The following is a 20,827-nucleotide window of genomic DNA, read 5'->3' on the forward strand; positions in this document are numbered from 1 at the left end:
TTTTAGTGATCCCATCGACTAGATTCTCACTCACTTCATTTTTCTTGTACCATATTTTCACGACTATAAGGCGCACTTAAAAGTCTTAAATTTCCTCCAAAATAGACAGGGTGCCTTATAATCCAGTGTGCTTTATATATGGATTTTTTTTTTTTAAATGTGTAATTCATTGAGGGTGCGCCTTATAATGTGGTGCGCCTTATAGTTGTTAAAATACGGTATATGTTTTTTTTATCAGTACTTATTTACTGGATGCTTTTATTGTCATTATACACGTGTATAATAAGATTTAAAGCTTTGCCACTAAGTGCACAAATAACAACAAACAAATAGATCAATAAATAATTAATAAATAATAAAAATACATAAGTAGTCAACACCATGGATAAGTAGGGAAGAGCACAAAAACAACAACAAACAACCAAACAGATAAATAATCAATAATTGTGTGTGTCCTGGTATGAATATATGAACAGCAAGACATTATTTGTAGTAGATGAAGGAATTTAGACCAACTAAAATAGTATAATAGACCCAACTTCTACATTTGTTATTCCATTTTCCATTACACCTCCCTTTTTTTAAGTTTTAAGATTGTACATCGACTGAAGGAGGTCTACATGTTAGCCATTTTGGAAAAAGTTGCAATAATATTGCATATTGAGTGGTGGTATACATGTACAGAGCTCAAATTTTAGGCAATATAACATCACATAATTTAGATTACTCACCCTCTTTTCCTATTTATCATGCTTACACATTAACTACTGTATAGAGGAAGGAATACATTGAATTTTTTTTATAAGGGTAAGCTAAAATAAGGCAAAATAAAAACTTGAGAACCTTTTTTTCAACCTTATGTATTTTCGAATGGTAATGGATATTATATTATATTGTATTATTTTTGTTAGTCTTTGTGACCACTTCATTAGAGTGGGAAAGGTTGTAACAATGCCATCTATCCAACAGATGGTGCACTCACCCACACATTTGCACTACTCAGTTTTTCAACCCATACTTTATTTCCAATCTCACAGATTGCCACCAAAAAGGCCTAAAAGTGCCACAAAAACTCGTTTTTCAGAAGTAATCATAAAAATCTAGTCTCCACTAATTCCCATATGTAGTCAGTTATCTACGAACTTTAACAGAAAGCAAATTATTCCGTTTTATGAATGGCGACAGGTGCACACACTTTTTTGGGGGGAACTTTGACTTAAAAATAATTTAATGGCTTGCAGCTATATGAACAAAAATATTTTTTGGTTGGAAATGACCATTTTTCAAATCAATCGCTACAGGAAAATTATTTCCCAGAGGGTGCTTAGAAATCCTTAACTGCAAATATTTTTTGATTACAAAATATTGCAAACCCGTGTGTGTGTGTGTATGTATGTGTGATCTGCATACCAGCTGTATGAGCTCAGCCATAGCGATGATAACCTTCCACCGTGCCTTTCACATACACACGCATGCAGTACATGCACGACTCAATTGTGTTTTTCATTCAATCTGTCCACAAATTGAACCTGTGCCTCTGTCAATGGGTGGGAAAAAAACAAAGTGACTTCCTGCCCCGGAGGCCTGTGGCTGTCCCAAAATACCCCATTACGAGCACCTTGTTTTGTAACAGCGCCGCAGACCTGCGTCAACACGCCTATTGTGAGCGTAACCCACACCTTGTATCCTGGCAACCCATGGGTGGGTGGGAGGAAGTCCAAGTGCTTGTGTCATCCAAAGACCATGTGACTGCACAATGTTGGTAAACAAGAGCAGCACACCGGGGGCGCAGAGGGGTTGGGGGGGCAAACGCTTCTATTACTATGTGCTCAAAAGCAGGGGTTTACAAAGTGTGGGACGAGGGCCACCAATGGTACGTAGGATTCTTCTATTGGTAAGACGACTTACTGAATTAAAATGTTCAAACTACGTTTTTTTTAAGATTTAAAAAAGAGACACATTTTTAACAAGTGTTTCTATTCAAATGTTATGGAACGTTTTTTTCAACCAATCATTAAATATGTTACTAGTGCATTTACAGCAGTACCTCTACTTACAACATTTTCAAGTTACAAAAGTCAACAAATTGAAGTTACGGAACGCATAATCTCACCGATGGAATATTGTTATACTTTTAGAATTTTTTAAAGGGTTTCAGAGGCTGGATTTGAACCTTGGACTGGATTAGGGCGCTTCCAGGTAAAATGTGTCTCTACTTACAAAAAAAATCCAAATTACAATACCAATTTATTTCGGAAGTAGAGGTACCACTGTATTTTCCGCAATATTAATGCCCAAACTGTGGGTTATAAAAATAACTAGAACCTCAGCCATATTCTTTTGGTCAGAACATTTTGACTTATGGCACAAACAAATTTGAACTCAAATCCTACCTTTTGAAAGCAATACACGCCCAGTTTATTTAGATTCTAATGCAGTTTAAGGCAGTCCATGAGTTAATTTAGGCCCTGGTAGAACTATCCAGTATTTTTAAAGGTGGTCCAAGCTTGTAAAATCACGCAACATGAACTCCAAAGTTCAAGTTTCCCAGCTTTAACTTTGACATGACTAATATTTATGTATATAGAGTATACACTTCTGACTGACCTCGACAGAGAAGTCCATCATGGACGATGAGTTGTTTGCAAACGTAGCAGTGCTTGGACTTTTTGAAGCTTTTCTCCCGGAACGTGTGAGAATGCAGAGCCTCCAACTCCTCCGGCTGTGGGGAACCAACAAAAAAAATAAAAATAAAATCAACAGGTGGCACTTCAGCGCTAAATAGTTTTTCCTTCACGGCATCCAGGTGATGGTTTTCGTTGAGAACAGATGTTCCCGCAGGTGTCGGCCAAACGCTTCGTTGCATAATGTGGCGAACGAACGAAACATGGTTGTGAATATTAATCATAAATATCCGTTAAAAAATTCTGAGCGGGGGGAGGGGCATTTGCATAACTGAACGAGCCTTCTGTCGAAGTGATTGACATTCCATTGACAGTTTGAAATAGTGATTAGGAATATTTAAACTCAGTTTGCAGAAGGTCGCCACCTTGTGGGCTTTCTGTGTGTGGCTCCAGTTTTTTTAACTAGGTCTACAATGTCTTCTGTGTCTGTCTTTCTACTGCAACCAAGGACATTTCCCGAATACGGGATGACATGAAGTTCTGATCTAATCTAATAAACCAGGGCTAGCGAACAGGCGGCTCCCGAGCCGCAGGCGGCTCCCAGCCAAAAACGAATGCGGCACTTTTGCTTCTAATCACCATCCAGAATCCAAATGCAAAAAAAGTGCAGGGTTTTATTCGAGTTCACTGGCTTATCCACCTTTCAGGTTGACATGGTAGCAAATACGAATGTAGATGTAACAAAAGATTGGCAAAAAAGCAGCGAGTTCAAACGGAGGTTGAAGTCACGGAACGACGCGAGCGACCTTGGAGCTTCAGGAACCCTGTGTGACAGCTCGCTTGTTTGGATTTGAGAGGCGCTGGGCAATGGCGCTCAAGCCGAGCCTTCATTCATTTCTCCCCGCTGGCTATCGGTACCTAACGTGATTAGCTTAATCGAGTTAGACTGAAATAGCAGCCGTGGCTGCGCTGGATTCACTCGAGATGCTTTGCCTGGGAAGCTTCTTCGGCCGGACGCCGAAGGTACTGGCGTGGTATCGCGGGAGGGTTGTTTTGGCCCCCCAAAAACCTGGAGTTATGAGATGAGTGGTAACTCAAAAACGACAAAAGCCGTTTTAGATCATCGTCAATCAGTGAAACAAATGGAAATGTCAAAAACAAAGCAATAATATCGGCAATGTTGTACTCATGACTGTTCTTGGCCTTGTTTGAGTCAAGGGGTCATTTTTGTCTTGGTCTTGGACTTGTTTCAGTCTTGGTCCCCAAATCAGTTTCAGTTTTTCTCTCCTTTTACGGTCTTGGACTTGTTTCAACCTGGTCTCCATCTTGGCTTCAATCGAACTAAATCTTTTTCCTTTATTTGCCCGGTATTGACTCACCAATGTCTTGAGCTCAAACCAATCTCAGTCATTTCTAGAACATGTCAATCTGGTCCTATTTCCATTTTTTGGGGCTCTCAATTCTGCCTTTTGAACCACGCAATGCACGATGTGATGCTCCTTCCAATGTGCAAACCTCAGCTTTGTGACATTCGGGTCTGCACAGAGATGTCTCAGCTCCACAGTGGTGGTATTTTTTGTTCTTCGCAAAGGATAAAGACTATCCTTGTAAATATTGTGATACTTCTACATGTCCTGGCCCACTTTATAGTTACTTCAACCCCACAAGACTCTTGCCATTCCTCCAAATGTCCATCAATCCACTGTTAGTTGAGTCTATTTAGATGCCTCCTTGACATCTCCAAAGCCGCATTCAGTGAGTCTGCCCAGTAGGAGGGATGCTAGGGTAGTGGTGGTAGGGGGGCACCCAGTCAAGCACTTGTCCTATTTCCACATTTGTCTTCCTCCTAAATGCGAGGGTGAACGGGGGTAAGGGACTTTGTCTATCCTCCCGCATTTCCGGCCTCGGACATTTAACCTGAAAATAGTGTGTAAATATAGTAAGCGGGCACTAGAACGCCATGCTTCCCTTTGTGAGCTGGTAATTGTTTCCGACCATTAGCGATGCAGCTGGCACTCGAGGAGTTTGTTTATTGTTTTTTAAAGAGGGGGGGCAGGCAGGGTCTAGCGAATCGCTTAGGGGGTGGCAGGGGTGTCATGGGGGTAGGGCTGCAAAGAATTACTAATTACTTTTTTAAAGCAACTCTTGGAATATCTTCATAAACAAGTTGGCCCTGGCACTTTTTCTTTTTCAATGGGTGTCAGGGGTTTTGGAGACCAAATCCCAGGCCTTGAAAAGAGCTACAAAGGAGTGGGGAAAGCTTCCAAGCGAGCAGACGGGACCCCGGAGCGAGGGTCAGGGTGCGCACGTACCCGGGGCCAAGCACCCCCGAGCAGCCCCCCATCCCCTGAGCTCCTGGGAACGGCGGCGCTTCCCCAGGCGACGCATGCATAATCTGCCGCTTGGCATTCATTAGCACACACGGGTTAAAACAGAAGATGAAAATGCGCAAACACGTGCACAAAGGGAGGGAAACGGAGCACAAACACACATTTCCGTCCTTGGCTTGCTGGAAAAAAGATGTCAAAATGTGCCCACCCCTGTTTTGTTGTTGGTTTTTATTCGAACTTGCAATGTATCTTTTTAACGTACGTGACATTTTTTTAATTAGGGAGTGTTTGCCAATGTAATAACCAATGATATCTAGCCCAGGGGTAGGGAACCTCTGGCTCGAGAGCCACACTTGGCTCTTTTGATGGGTGCATATGGCTATCCGCTAACCTGTGATGTAAACTATGGAAACTGCTTTTGCATAACTGTCAAAGTGACTGCCATTCTATTGACATCTTGAAAGAATGATTCCGCATATTTATCCTCAGTTTCAGTCTGCAGAAGGTTGCCACCTTGTGCGCTTTCTGTGTGTGGCTCCAGTTTTTTTTTAACTAGGTCTACAATGTCTTCTGTGTCTGTCTTGCTACTGCAACCAAGGAAATTTCCCACATACGGGATGGCATGAAGTTCTAATCTAATCTAATAAACCAGGAGTGGCTCACAGGGTTATGAATAACCGACCTTTGATTTCTAATTGTTGCCCTTATAATATTTTTTTTTCATAACAGTCCTGCATGGATATTCTCTTTGATACTCATTGATTAGCAAAGACGTAACAATGTTGTCAGAGACTTTTTGTACTTTAAAAGTGGTAAAGTGTCTAAAAAAAGGCACACATTTTCATGGATGTTGACTTTTAAATTCGGAAACTGGCTCTCAAGATTAACATTGAAAAAATATATATTGTTTATGGCTCTTTCCATCAAAAAGGTTCCCGAAATGCAAATTCTGTGATTTGCTTAAAATTGTTGGTTCACACTAAAATGGCCGACTTTCAAATACGTTTCCGAACCCTGCATTGCTCAATCTTCTGCATTTTTTTTCATATTTGGACCCCTCAAATATTAAAACAAACATTTTCATCAAGATGGACACATTTATTATTCATGCTGAAGTCCACTTAAATTGTCCACTAAAGAGTATAATGACAAATAGAGATTCCAAAAGGACCCTAAAAACGTCCAGCCGAGCAATTATTTCAGAAGATGGGCAGCAGACTTTCTATTCCTTAATATTACTGTTAAAAAAAAGGTAATGGATTCCATATTTTGAGTTTGAAAAGACGCATTCCAGCTGCCAAAAGCAACCCGGAGGCTGTTTTTCTTTTTTTTACTGCAGAACTCGTCCCTCAACTGATTCCAAAAGTGTGACTCATAGTGATGTAAGCGCACACACACACACACACACACACACACACACACACACTGATTACAGCGGGTATCATTTTAATGCAATTAATGCATTCATTACATCATTTGCAGACTGAACAAAAAAGTGTGTTGGTATTAACGAGCATCTGTAGCGCCAAAAAGAAAGCTGACTTCTTGCCTATGTTGCGATATTCCACGTATGTGCGCTCATGTTATATACATACTATATATATATATATATTATTGCCTTAAAAAAATAACCACTCACTGCATGGAAAGTGAAACAAATAAACTGAATATTGTTCATTAAGTAGCCAGAAAACATGAACTAACAAACACCAGTTCCTGATTTATTCATATTTAATCATCCACAAGCGGGTATGTTTGAAAAATGGACAATTATTGCCTTTTTTTTTTAATCTGCTGTTAAATGCGGGCAGATTATGATGACGATTTTAAAGTTATACTGATGAAAATCATATTTAGTTCAACTACTTCACTTATGCCAACCGTGTACAACAACAATAATAGTGTACAATTAGCCTAGCTTGCAAGTTTTTGGACTGTGGGAGGAAACTGGAGTACCAAGAAAGAACCCAGCCAAGAACATGCAAACTCCACCCACCTGGGATCGAACCCAGGACCCCAGAACTGTGAGACCGACACGCAAACCACTCATCCTAAAAAGACCATTTTTGAAAATGACGTAGTAACTCACGTCACCGTCAGTATTGTTAAGAATCCCAGTAAGGGACAGCCATGAAGACGAAGAGTGCGGACCCCCCCTGCGTCTGGGATATTTCCGAGTGTCTGAACAAGGTAATAAAGTCAATAATGAGGCCGGGTTCCGACCTCGGCGAATCAGACGCTGTCATTGTTCTCCAACCCCCGTCTCTCCAGTCAACTGGGTTAATCAGTGAGTTAGCGTGTCGCCATCTCTCATATGGGACACCATATGCATGAGTGGACATTTGAACGGGATCGGCGGGGGGCCGTGGAGACGTGTCTCCATATGGGTCTTCCTTGGGTTCCTTCCCACTTCCCACCCAAGTTTGGCTTCATCTCCACCTAGCGAAGGGCTTCCATCCACACCCTTGCCTCGTTGGATTCCGCCCATTCCTCGGTTGTCGTCCAGCGACGACAGACATGGACGTTAAAGACAAAAGAGTTGAGTTTTCTTAGGGTTTTTTTTCCCAATGAAAGCCGTTCACTGGTGCGGAAACAAACAAATACTTGACTTGGCAGTGACGAATGGGCCATCGCAGTCGGCAAACTTTGACGCCACGCCATCCATTTTCAATGTAGATGAATCCACTAGCAAAAGTTTATCATCTCCTGCCATTTGTGTAAGATATCTGCTTTGCCCTAAAATGGCGGATTCCACTTAAGGATTTGAAAAGGTCAACGATCATATTGCCGATGGGGGATTGTCAAATTTTCCGGGGTGAGTTTGATGGGAGCCATGTTTTAGACCACTAAAGTAAAGACTGTGTGGTAACCTCAGTCTTAGTCACCTTGTGACTTCCTGTGTGAGGCTCCAGTTTCTTGGCTAGGTCTACAATGTCTTCTGTGTCTTGTGTCTGTCTTGCTACTGCCACCAAGAAATTTCCCGAATACTGGATGAAATCATGGTCTAATCTAATCTAAAATCATAGATTGGAGTTATTGTATGATCACGATACATACATTTGGGGGATTTTTAGGTATGGGGTAGTGCTTTGTCATTAACCCCAACATATACCAATGGCCTACTTCTCTTCATCTGTTGTTCCTGCACGCCAATTTTGAGACGACTCGACTGGATGTCTCCTAATTTCCAATCAAATTCCTCAGCCGGCTGTACCGGCACTCCCAACACGGCTCAAGGTTCTTTTGTAAAAAGGGTTCTCGAGCTGCCTCCAAGGCCTGACCGACTTCAAAACACGGAGAAACCCAAAGGAGAAAGCCAAAGGAGAAAGCTCGTCCTCCCAGCAATCGCAATGGGAAAACAATGGACGGCGACGACCCTGGAAAGAACTTTCCCTTCCTCCTCTTTCTTTCTTCCGCTCTCCGGTTCCCAGTGTCCGAATGGCTTTACAATGAACAGTCACCTGCTATTCATTTGGGGAGTGGGGGGTGCACCCCAGGCATTCCAACCTCGCCTCCTTCCCCACTGAATGGATTGGACGCCAATGGCGGCAAGTCAGTTAACTATATCGGCCAAAATAAAACTGGGTTTGACACCCTTGATCTACTTACCACTTGGAAACCAATGTTAAGATTAGCCTATCAAAAAAGGAATATTTTCAAAATGACCTCATGTCAAACTGACCCAAAAACATTTCCGGCATAGCGAAGAAGCAGTCATGCCAAACAAAAGTTTACGTCCCCCCCCCGACCGAGAGAGATTCAGATCAAATTTGGCAGCGTTAAAAGGAATGAAAAGAATTAAAGTCAGCGCGCAGTTAAGTGGACATAATTGAACTCAATCTCCTTGGATCAGGCAGCGTAAAAATTGGGAAAAGTCGAGCGGCTTCAAATCGCGCCAACGCCAAAAGACCATGGGAGGTTTAAGGCCAATGTGCCCAGTCAAGCGTGCCCGAAGTCGGGGGGGCCGGCGGGGGGGTTCTTGGCCAACCAAAGGCTTGGGAGGGGGCTTACACAAAGCTCAACACCTCTAATAAATCAACCAAGCGCTGGTTGACCGTCCCTTTTTGTTGTTCGGGATTTTTCATGCAAGTCGCCCAGAGCAAACATGTGAAAAGAGAAGAGAAACATTTGCAAACATTGATTAAAAATGGCCTCTGCCAAAGCGTCCTTGCCACACACGGGTGCATGGTGGTGCCCCAATAATGATAAAACAACATTAGTATGATTTAAATGGTTTGGTCCATCTGAATCTTTATTATTGTAGTCAATAACGCTTGCTATAATTCTGCTAACTACCTGTAGACCAGGGGTGTCAGACTCTGGTTGGTTCGCGGGCTGTGATAACGTCAACTCGATGTCATGTGGGCCGGACCATTTTAGATATAATATTTAGATTTTTTTTATAAATGGATTAAAAGAACTGGATTAAAATCCCTGAATATTCCATTTTTTATAGATCTAAAGCAATGTTTATTTTAGCTTTTTTTGTAAATTTTTAGATTTTACAAAATGATTTTTGAACTAAAAACACAGAAAAAAATGATTAAAAAATGACAATTATTGATTTAAAAGGGGGAAAATCAGGAAATTTAATATACATCTTTACTCTTCATTTTAATTTGATCCTAAAACAGAAAATCGGCACTCATGATTTACTTTCCCGGGCCACACAAAATGATGCGGCGGGCCAGATTTGGCCCCCGTGCCGCCACTTTGACACAGGTGCTGTAGACGGTAATGATTCCCCAATTTAGTCTGAGTCGACACAGAATAATTGCTACATTTGGATAAAATAAACTCCGGTTCTACTGTTAACTACTCAAAAATTGAAAAAGGTAGAGTTAAACTCTTCTGGTAGAAGGGAGTCTGTCTATTTGTTGGATTTTTCCAAATTGATAAGTCTTTTTTTGCTATTTTAGTCGATTAAAATAATAATTTGCGAGGCGACTATTGCGCATACCGTGATGCAATGTTCAATCGATATAACGTGCAGGCCTGATTAACATACTTTTTTTTCCAGCAAATGTTTTGAATTACATACAAATTGCAGTTATTTTCCACTGTAGTCACAAAACTCCATTGTAATCTGAATATTATTCGTATGAATACGCATTGAAATACCATCCCAATTTAGATTTTTTTTACATGGGAAACATTTGGGTTTAAAATCACTAGCAGTTATGCAATTAACGACATTAACAATTAACGGCCGGGGCCCGTATTGAGACCGTTACCAATACATGAGCTGCCTTTGTTTTCGGGCGCTTCGGCGCAGTCGATCAAGGACTGGAGGGGATGCTGGTGGGGAGGTCTGAGCGCGTTGAGGGTCTTTTACGACACCCCCCACTCTCTGCTTTCACCTCGGTAATTAACTGATGAAGAGCTCTGCGAGATTATCCCGTCCCCTCGTGAAAAAAAACTGCTGTGCGGTCATGTCCCAAAGGACCGGCCTAGAATGAAGAAAGATGGATCTCAATAGTCTATTCAGGGATTTCCCTCTTTCATCCAGAGTAGAGCGGCGTTTACGTTCACGTTATTCAAGCAGGAATGCGCTTTAATCCTGGGATAAATGAATCAGGCTCTTGTTATTATTGCCTTTTTTCTATTATATTGTTTTAATATTTTGGAATTTGCTTAAACCTTGTTCTTTTAAGGGATTCGTGTTTTTCAAGGATGATCTGGCCTGGCATTTTTCTCTTTTTTAAACGTTGAATTGTACGTCAGCAACATTAAAAGCAGAAGTTGGACGAAAATTACTGTTTTCGGCTTGATATATAACTTTTTGGATTTAAAATGCATCCATCCCAACCACAAAAATTAAATAACTTGATTTGGCACAGTTTGGGCAGAACTGACCATTTTTATATTGACCCGTTTTTGCTTAAACGACAAAACAAACATAGTTACATTGAACTTAGAAATTGGCGCCACCTTTTTAGACAAGCCAAAACTGAGCATTTTCTTGCAGTTCCCAACCCGGAAGAGCCATAAGCGAACAAACAAGCCCTCAGTGAGCACGGGCAGATTCAATTACACAAGCGAAAGGGAAAAATGGCCGCTGAATAAGCAGCTAGAAACGCGCTGAGAAGGACCCAGAGGTCAAGGCATTCAGCCCTGCTGTGTGTTTTCCCAACCTCATCATCTTCACCCTCTTCTCGGATCTCCCTAATTCCAACGTGTCGCCGTGCCAAGGCCCCCCGCGGCCCGGGATCTGACCCTGCACCCAACCCCCGACAAGCAGACCACCCAATAGATCTCTCGGTCTGAATTGAGACGAACGTTTGTCCTCAAAAGGACGCAGAAAAACATCTCTCATCCCCAAGGTTCCAAAACCGTTCTGAAAATCAACAGCAGTTCCATTTGAAAGTTCATTTCCACACAGATTGTCCAGGACTATTTGCACAAGACAAAAAGACAAGACTGGGCACCAGAAAGTTGTTCATTCACAGAAAGGTCAACCTGGACAATGAGACCACCCAAAAGACGCTCTGGTTCGTTAGTCTGGGTCTGGATCAAAAAAAATATCTCGTGCCTGCTACCAAACATCTTCAAGGACAAGAGAAAGTTTATTCCCAGAGAGCTTGTCAAGTACACGAGAAACCAGAACTGTGCCAGAAAAATCTCCTTGACATGGTTCATGTCTTGGGGCATGGACACCAGGCAACGCAAGACACCGGTCAGTCAATTCCCAGAGTTGTCTTGTGTCCAGGAACCAAAAAAAACAATAAAAATGCAAGACTCCCAGACAGACAAAGACAGTCTGACACACTACAATCGGCTCATAGTCTCACCCAAAACATGCAGGACAGGCAGACCCAGGTACGAGCAGGACCGGCCAGAGCCGTCGGCAGGCTGAGGGAGACCGACGGCATGGCGAAGCACGCAAAGGTGGACGGACAGGGATGCTTAGGGGCTCTCAGAGGGCTTCCGGACCTCCAATCCAGGTCATTGCGATGCACCGAGCGGACGCCCGCGGCGCCTACCGCTTGGGGAAGGTCCGGATCCTTTGGCTTCTTCCCCTTGAATGTTCTAAGTGCAGCTCTGGCCTCTAATTGGATCCGGACTGCCTCTCCTCTCTCCTCTCTCCTCACTCTGCCTCTTTTTCCTTCTGCCGGGGCAAAGTTTCACAAAGCTTTTTTGGGAACAAGGGGGGCGGCGGGGCATGGGTTTTTGCCGGGGAGGGGGTCAGGCAGCTCCAACCTCTCCACATGGAGTAAAAGGGGGTGGGGGTACTCTTATTATCCATCTCTCCTGCCCCTCCTCTTTCCATCTCATGCTACCTCTCCCCCCTTCTTAACCCCTCTCGGTCGCACTTATTTTAATTTCATTCTTGCCTTGATCCTTTGGCCCTTCCATTTCCCATCACCTCCCCCATCTTGGCCGTGACAGTTTTTATGGGTAATACTGTATTTACAGATGGGGTGTCCTTGAGTATTTCGACCCGTGCTCCCTAGTTTGTCCATCTACCAGAGAGGGACATAGTGTTTTAAGACAGTCGGTCCTGGATATCTATCGATTTGGAGATTTAGGTCTGTCCATGCAAGATGGACGATGATGTCTGCTCACCTGCCAGATTTGGTTGGAACTAAACGTGAAAAGTTTTGCGCTGCTGTGAACTCTGGGAACTCCGATGGCGTACCCTACATATTGCCATTTACCTGGCGATTAGTCTGCGCATGGACTTTACGACAAAGTAAATTCTGTGCAGTTCTGCCACGTGTTGGCGTTGAACCCGTTTTCTTGTCTGCGAGTACGCCAATGCGATTGGACCGCAAGGTGTTGGAATATGATAAAATGACCAATCAGGCATCGACACAACAATCGTTACCTCAACGTTGACTCTCTTTCCAGTGAGAATGATAAAAATGGGCGATTTAAAGATCATGGAGTTGAGTTTTGGGCCGCTTGTTCAAAGCACAGACATTCCATTTTTTTTTTAAATTACGTATCAGGTTTTGGCGCAACGGCTCACAAATGGGCCTTCTGTGGATTCATGGCTTGTTGATGACCAGAAAGTAGGACTCAACTTGAGCAATTTCCACAGCCAGAGTTGTGCGATGGCCTTTCGCAGCGGCGAACATAAACCCACGTCATTTCCATTTGCAAATGCATCCCATAATATAAATCCACAAACAGCTGCCAATAATCACTTTGAGCACGGACACTTCTTGACAGCTTTCTCACACACCGTATAAACACGCAAATCCACCGACCTGCAAAAAAACACCCGCACACTCGTACAACAAGCAGAGAGGATTAATCCCCTGGTATTTCCCGCAGACCACCCTTAGAGAAGCAAAGTCACCAAGGGAAACTACAACCATTTAACCCCAAATGCCAGAAAATGTGTCCGAGTTCCATTGCCTCATGTTTATAATTTGTCTTGAAGAATTCCCTGCTGCTTTTCTATTGGTCCAGACTTTTCTTTGTGATTCAACGAGTTGAAGCCTTAGATTAAAAACACATTTCACTAAACATTCTTTTATATCTCATTTCCCAAAAAAAAGTAACCCGTCGTCTTCATTTGTTCTGCACGAGCAGCGTGGACTCACAGCTAACGAAAAAAAAATATTCTCAATAAATTTGTGCAAATTTAAAGCCTGTCTATGTACTTATTAGGCGGAAAAATTAATTTTTTCTTCTTCTTCTTGGGACTCCTATTGATGAATTCATATCAACAATTTGGACTCCAAACCAGCGATTTTGTTTAAATCCTGGAAATCCTTTTAAATTCGACTTACAATACCTAATTCCACCCAATTTATCTGCTAATATTGAAATTAATGTCAAGTTTAGAGGAAGCACAGCTGATAAAATTTGCCTATACTGTCGACTTGAAACAAAATGGCCAACTTCAAACTGAATTTTGGCTATTCGTCAAAAGAATAAAGCGTAAACAGTCCTTTTGAAAAGAGCTTTACTTTAGCTTTGCCTTAAATTTGCACTGCCACAAAAGATTGACATTGCTTTTATGAAACAACCTAAATGAAAGTCAATGACGCACTCTTAAGTAGATGAGTAGTCAATTCTATTCAGCTGGTTGTCCTTGAGAGATGGCGAGGAAGCCGGCCTCCCTTAACTGCGGCGTCATAAAAAAATCTGGTGAAAAATCTCCCTTTTTTATATCTCAATTTTTAATTTCTAATTGAAAATGGCTAAAAACCACCAACGCCCAGAATGCGAAAAGTCGACATCGGGTGGACAAACACAGCAAAAGGGGGCGTGTCCGTCCCATGAATGGCAAGTCACCATGTGGAAAGACACTTCAAATAAATATCCAACACACATTTACACACACATACATACACACATTTCCACCCCCTATGACTTCCATCTGTTGAAAACAATAGAAGCCCAACCCTCCCTTTACTGAAGCCCTCACATGTAAGAGCACGTTTTTCCATTTTCCTCGCTTAGAAAGAAGGCTCCACTTATCAGAAAACAACACAACTACCACACCAGATATTTTCAAGTTTTAAGCCAATCGTAACACACGATGAGGTCATCCAGCGTATATAATACCGATTTACAACAACATAACTCAACTCTTAGCTCATCCATACACAAATATGATTTTCCCTTTTCATAGAACGACTGTAAATAGATGCAATTTAGCATTAGCATTCGGCAAGCACCGTTTGGTATTTGTAGTTCTATTCCTTTAGTAGTTTAATATGACAGTTGACAGCTGATTCTGATCAGGCAAATTTCTGCAAAGATTCGCCCACAGTCAAAATCTTGAGTAAAATATAAAACATTAAAGCAGCATGTCATTAGTTTTGAAGGCCTTGCCTTGCCTGGGCTCATCAATTCATTAAGTGATTGCCGTGTGACGGAGTCTTCCCATATGTGCCGCATTCTCTTGATTAATGGCCCTGTTCAGCAAATCTGCAAACGGGCATCGTGCCCAAATCCCAGCCAGAATATGCGGCGATGCACTCCACGTGTGTCTTAATTGAATTGGATGCTTCAAATGTAGCCAGAGATTGAGTTTTGCATTCAAAGAGCAGAATCATACTTTTAAAAAAGCTAGGTGTACATGTTTTTCTAGTGTTTGTCAATATTAAAATAGAAATTGTGACTTAAGACATTGTATTTTTTAAATGTTTATTTTGATTCAAAAAATGGATAGTTGTTTATGGGTCTATGCTTTTTCAATGGGAGAATTTTTCCATTGCCAAATCCAAAACGATACACATTTCTCTTGTTTAGACTAGCATTTTGTGCTAAATTGATATATATATTTTTTATAATCTGATTTTTTTCCATAAATTTCATCCCAAAAGTGTTATTTTTAGGTTTGGATTTGTCCTGAATGAGCTAAAAAAAATCTTCAATATATTTCTGGTTAACCATGACTAACATTTGTTTTCCTATTCATCAGTTGCGTACTTGATAGGGTTTGAATCCCAAAAATCAACATTCAAAAATGCGAATGAGCCTAAAAGTGGACCAAAACAAATCTATAGTGTGAAACTTGGGCAGACTAACTTTTCATAGATGCACCACAAACTACCAATAGTACCTTTTTTAGGCTTTTCCTGCGTTTCCAAAATGGCAAGACGCTGCAGAAGAGCAATCTCACCCAATTAAAGAACGTAGTCAGACACCAGCCTAGTCTGCCCATCCTCTCTGGAAAATCTAGATCTCCTCGCGTCCTCTACTTAAAGCCGGCTTGCATTGTCCCCTTCAAAAGCAATCAAGTCACAGAGACCAATCCTTGCGGGAATATCGAGTCCATCCAAAAAATGGTGGATGGAACGGCCTCTCTGTTTCGGGTCTTGGTTCTACGTGGACTTGGAAGAAGTGAAATGACATCTTTTTGAGCGCAGCATCCTTGCGTCCAGGGGATGCTGCAGGTCTTCCATTTGCAGCATTGGAAGGAGAGAGGAAAAAAAAGACAAAAGCAGGAGGCGGTGGGGCGAGTGATGGGACGAGGAAGGAACTTTAAGTGATGAAAAAGGGAGGGAAGAAGGGGGGAGGGAGGACGCTAGTGGGGGAGGGAGGGATGCTTTTCAGGCTAATGACTCCTGTTGACAAGACAGATGTGGTCGTCTTCTTCATGCGAAAATCGACATGGCTTTTTTTTCGCTCCAAGTGAGTTCGTATTTACTTTGTTTTGAATTTTTTTACTTTTAAAAATTGTGTTTGAATCGGTTTTCGGTGTTTACAATTTTGAGATTTTTGTTTTTCGACAATGCTTCCCTTTGGGTTTGTTCGATTTTGTAATAGTTTTTCATGTGGGGTATTTCCTTTTAAAATAATTAGTACAAAAAATGAGGGAAAAACTATTTGATGGGGGTAGTGAAAGGTCAAACAGTCTGGTTATTCAATTAATACAACTAATATTTTTGCATTAGATATATTTGAAGCATTATCGATCCTCAGAGGCGTTTGAGATTTTTACGACCTTATCTCTAATAATTATGGAATTATTGTTGCCTGCAGGTTCTGAGCTAGCCCATCATAGTTCATTTTGACCCTATTCATAAAAACCTTGAAGGGCGATAAAACACATTTTGTCAAGATGTCTTTGCAAGATAACATTGACTCCATTCAAATCTCCACCAATCAAAGTGTGGCTTGGTTTCCTTTAAATGGCACATTGACCTAAAAGCATCTGTGCAATACTTCAGTTCCAAAAGCGGCATTGCAAAACGGGTCATTCTCACACAGAAATTGGACCCGCCAACTATTGTTCTTAAGTAAGCAATCAAGTAATAAGCTCTTCTCTTTAACGGCTCCGGCATGGTCCGGTCACAGCTGGTGAACGCTAATATTTTGTTGGTAGGTCGCTATTAATCAGCACAATGGTCTCTCTCTCTCTCTCTCTCTCTCTCTCTCTCTGGCTCTTAAGTGGCCGGCGACGTGATGAAATTTTGCTGAGGCCAGCCCTCGGTTCACGGCGCCCTTTCTCGCCAGCTGCGTCCATGACGTCATCCCGACACTTTCCCGCAAGGCCGAAAGTCACCGCTTTGAATGTTTTCAATCCAAAACATGAACCCCATCCGACTATTGTTAATCATATCACCGGCTGATATGATTAATGTTCCCATTGTCTATCGCCCCTTCCCGATATCGATTTTTTTTGTTTTGGGCTAACGCAAGATGGTGGCAGAAAGCCATCGGGGATTAAATCAAAGCTCATTTCATTAGTGGTGCAAAGGAGCGTCCGTTCCGTCTTGAGTCAGCAGAAGGGAACCTTCTTCGGAGTCCATCAGTTTTTCGGGAAGAAGATTGAATCTAATCGCCGGCCAACGCCGCATCGCCGGGATGCCGACGTCAAAACAATCGGTGAACCGCGAGAAATTCCGAAGCCTTTTTTCGCCAAACAGGTGAGAAATGACATCAGAAGTGGAGGAGCACTCACCCTCAAGAAGGACATTGTGGTCTCTAAAGACACCTGAAGCCACGCTTTCCCCCTTTTTTTGTTGACGGATCCCAAATGTTCTTTCACTGGATGAGCGAGCTATCCTGGTTGGTGTTCTCCTCTCTGAGACTTTCAGGGACAAAAGCGAGCCCTGGAGTCTGGCACTTATCCTGACATACTTCCTGAGCAGCATTGTTAGGCACCGGAGAGGAAACACACACACACACACACACACACACACACACACCATGGAAAGCCTGTGTCAGGAAAATAGAACATGGAAAGCAAAAATACTTTTTTTTTTTGGGCCTGCAACTGGCTGAAGTTTCCCTTGGTCGATTTTAGCACCAGCTTGTTGAACAACTAAAAGACTCCATATGTGTTTTACTTATGTGACTTGCAACTTGGATTTATCTTATCTCACTACAAGATGGACAAATGTAACTTTTTTTTTTCAAGTTGTCAATTTGAACCACCAAATAATTCGTCAAACTCGACTTATTCCTCTAAGCCTATTCCTAAGGTCTATGCTAGCCTAGCCGCTAGCTAGGCTAGGTTCAACTTTTGACATGACCTGTCATTTGATGGACAGATCCATCATGACATTCTCAAGTACCCAGACTAGCTTCTTCAGTGGGCTACAGTCAATGATATTTTCATCAGGCCAATAAAAACTGGGTTGCGGCCACAATTGGCCCGCCGGCCGTAGTTTGGACACCACCGCTTTAGACCGATGAGACAGAAATTTGGTGGACACGTCTACTAAAGTCGTCGCTTTCACCGTTCTGGGGTCCTAGGTTCGATCCCAGCTGGGTCCTCAGTGTGGAGTTTGCAAATACTCCTGAGGGCTTGTGTGGGTTTTCTCCAGGTACTCCCACATTACAAAAACTTGTATGCTAGGCTAGCGGGTTGAACACTCTAGCTATGACTGGTTTTCCTTTGTCTCCTGGTGCCCTGCAATTGGCTGACCACCCATTTAGGGTGCGCCTGTAGCCAGCTGGGATAAGCTCCAGCACCCCCGCAACCTTAGTGAATGCAAGCAGTTCCGAAAATGAATGAACGTCTACTTTAACAGAAAACCTTGCAAGGACCAAAGTCCGAAATCTAATGAAGAAATGAGCCGCTCTCGTTTCAAATCCAACGGTTTTTCCCACCGTTTGAAGGATTTCCGGGATTGGCAACGAAAAACGAAGGTGTGAGAGCCCATTCATCGCCGTCCACCAATTGAATTAGTGTCCTCAATGAGTATTCTTTCAAGTGAAATAACCGTTTAAAAAAACAGGTTGAGGCAGATACCCATCGAGAACGATTACCCAGACTGCGAAAAGGCAACATGGCTAATCCTGACGTCGAAAGCCACACAAACTTCATTCCCCGCAAAGCCCACCAAAGCCTGGCTCGCCTGCATCAAAGCGCGTGTTGTGTGCTCAGGTTTTGACATGGGGGGGTATTTTGCGCGGGTATGTTATCACTCCTTCAAGTGCTAAGCCAGGAGAAAAGCCGCTGATGAGCATTGCCGACGGGAGTGCTCGCGAATGCTGCCATTGTTTTTGGGGCAAGCTGTCCAGAAGATGGATTGCGTTCCCCCCGCTAGTTGTTTGGATTCTTCTTTTTTGGGAGGGGTCTCCCACTGATTGAAATGCTTGAGCCACAACAACCGCTGCCGTGGCCATTTTGGAGATATTTTTACAATCAGCATGGCTTCTCAAATTGAGCTCCCCCTTTAAAAAACGGGTTCACCACAAGCCGTTTGCAGAAATGACTTTTTTTAAGTGCATGCATGGTTCAGTGATGAGTAGTTGGTGGAAAAAGTTTCAGAAACTTTGCAAGTTATCTATAATCCTTGTAAAGCGTGATTGATGGGTGTGTGAGTGTGTATGTTAAGATTCTCTCGCTACGTTTGTCCAAACCGTGCAACGTAGAGAGTTGAAATGGCTGTCGAAACACTTTTTTCCGGTCCCCCCTGCTTGTAGAATATAACTGAAATTATTATTTTTTAAATGATAGCGTTAGCTTGAAAGAAAGATTTCCTTAATTGAGGTCAGCTGGTTTATTATTGCTACTGCCTGGGAATTTCTTTTTGGAAGCAACAAAATTGCTTTTAAAAGATTTTTGGCTTTGATGCGTTTAAGACGCTGCAATTTAATCAAATCTACAGGTAATCTTTGTTGGGAAAAAATGACAAAAACATCACAACAGCCGAGCCATAATTATACGTTAAGGCAGCACCTGAGGGTCTGAAAACTAGACGTAAAAAACACAATGCAACTAAATATTCTTATTTTTGTCCATTGATAAAGTGAATTTAATTAAAAAATAATAATAATTAAATCCCAAGTGTGAGTAATGTAATGGCTTGCTGTCCATATTTGTTTTTGAAATGCATATATGAAAGTTTTGGGTGCCTTCTTTCTCACAAATGATGTCACTTGGACATATTTACTCTGTCAGAAATGAAGTAAACGGTCGAATAAGTGCAAGTGTGTGTGTGTGATGTCAGTCTGTGTGCATGCCGCAGATCTTTGAGGTGTGTGTGCAACACATGTCCGGCATCAGGACTGGCGAGTGTGATTTAATGAAGCATTCCTGGGCCCGCGGCGCAAAGGGCAGAACACGAACACACCCGGCTGGCGGGGATCACGCCAGGAACGCCGAGTATGTGCCACTAAAACACACACTCAGAAGGTTATTAACTTTCTACACACTAATAATAACAGCATCCATTTACGGAGAACAAAGAACTTCATACACACACACCGTATGGAATATTTGGCCAATTTTTAGCAAAAAAAAAAGTACATATATCTCAAAATGAAGTAATTTGTTTGTTGTTGTTATTTGTGCACCTCTCTAATTATTTATGTTGTTGACTACTTATTTATTCATGACTTATTTATTGTTATTTATCGATTATTTATTTGTCTGTTTGTTTGTTGTTGTTATTTGGCCACTTTGTGGTGAGGCTTTAAATGTCATTATACTTGTATAATGACATTAAAAGCATCCAATTCAATTTAAAAATCTCAGTTTAAGAAATAGACATATTTTTCTCATCCTTTTTTCTCATGTTTATATTTCAGTCATTTTTTTCACTTGACTTTCATCTTTTTTGGAGGGTTATTTTTATATGTTTGGGTAGATTAAACATAACAATTTTCAAGAGTCCACTGTGAAACCACATTCCAGCGCTAATACCTACAAACATATCCTTGTTAAAAAAAAAAAAAACTGTGCAAATGATGTGCCTCAGCTTGTTATGAGCACTGGTCCAAAACAAGTGGAGGGGGGGGTCACTAAAAAAGAAGAAGAGGAAAAAAAAGGGTGGTCTTTTCTTCCTGTGTATATATATATATTCAGAGCAAATGCAGCATGTCAAAGGGGGATTTATTACATCCCAAAAAGGAAAACATTCCGCCCACGATGAAAACAAGATTGGTCGACGTGGCTAATATGGCCTGGCTTCCAATCCAGTGTCACGGCAATTACCCCCGGACCCCCAAATA

The 20,827-nt window shown here is 42.0% G+C and overlaps 1 protein-coding gene across 1 annotated transcript in view; it reads right to left on the reverse strand.

Annotated features, from left to right (window-relative positions):
* LOC144087276 (tensin-1-like) overlaps positions 1-20,827 on the reverse strand; it is a 43,958-nt gene that overhangs the window by 20,186 nt on the left and 2,945 nt on the right. The window contains exon 2 of the mRNA XM_077617686.1: positions 2,608-2,722. Coding sequence (XP_077473812.1) covers positions 2,608-2,722 — 115 coding nt within the window. The remainder of the gene's footprint in view (positions 1-2,607; positions 2,723-20,827) is intronic.

The sequence above is a fragment of the Stigmatopora argus genome, chromosome 13, assembly GCF_051989625.1.
Source record: "Stigmatopora argus isolate UIUO_Sarg chromosome 13, RoL_Sarg_1.0, whole genome shotgun sequence".
Taxonomy (NCBI): Eukaryota; Metazoa; Chordata; class Actinopteri; order Syngnathiformes; family Syngnathidae; genus Stigmatopora; species Stigmatopora argus.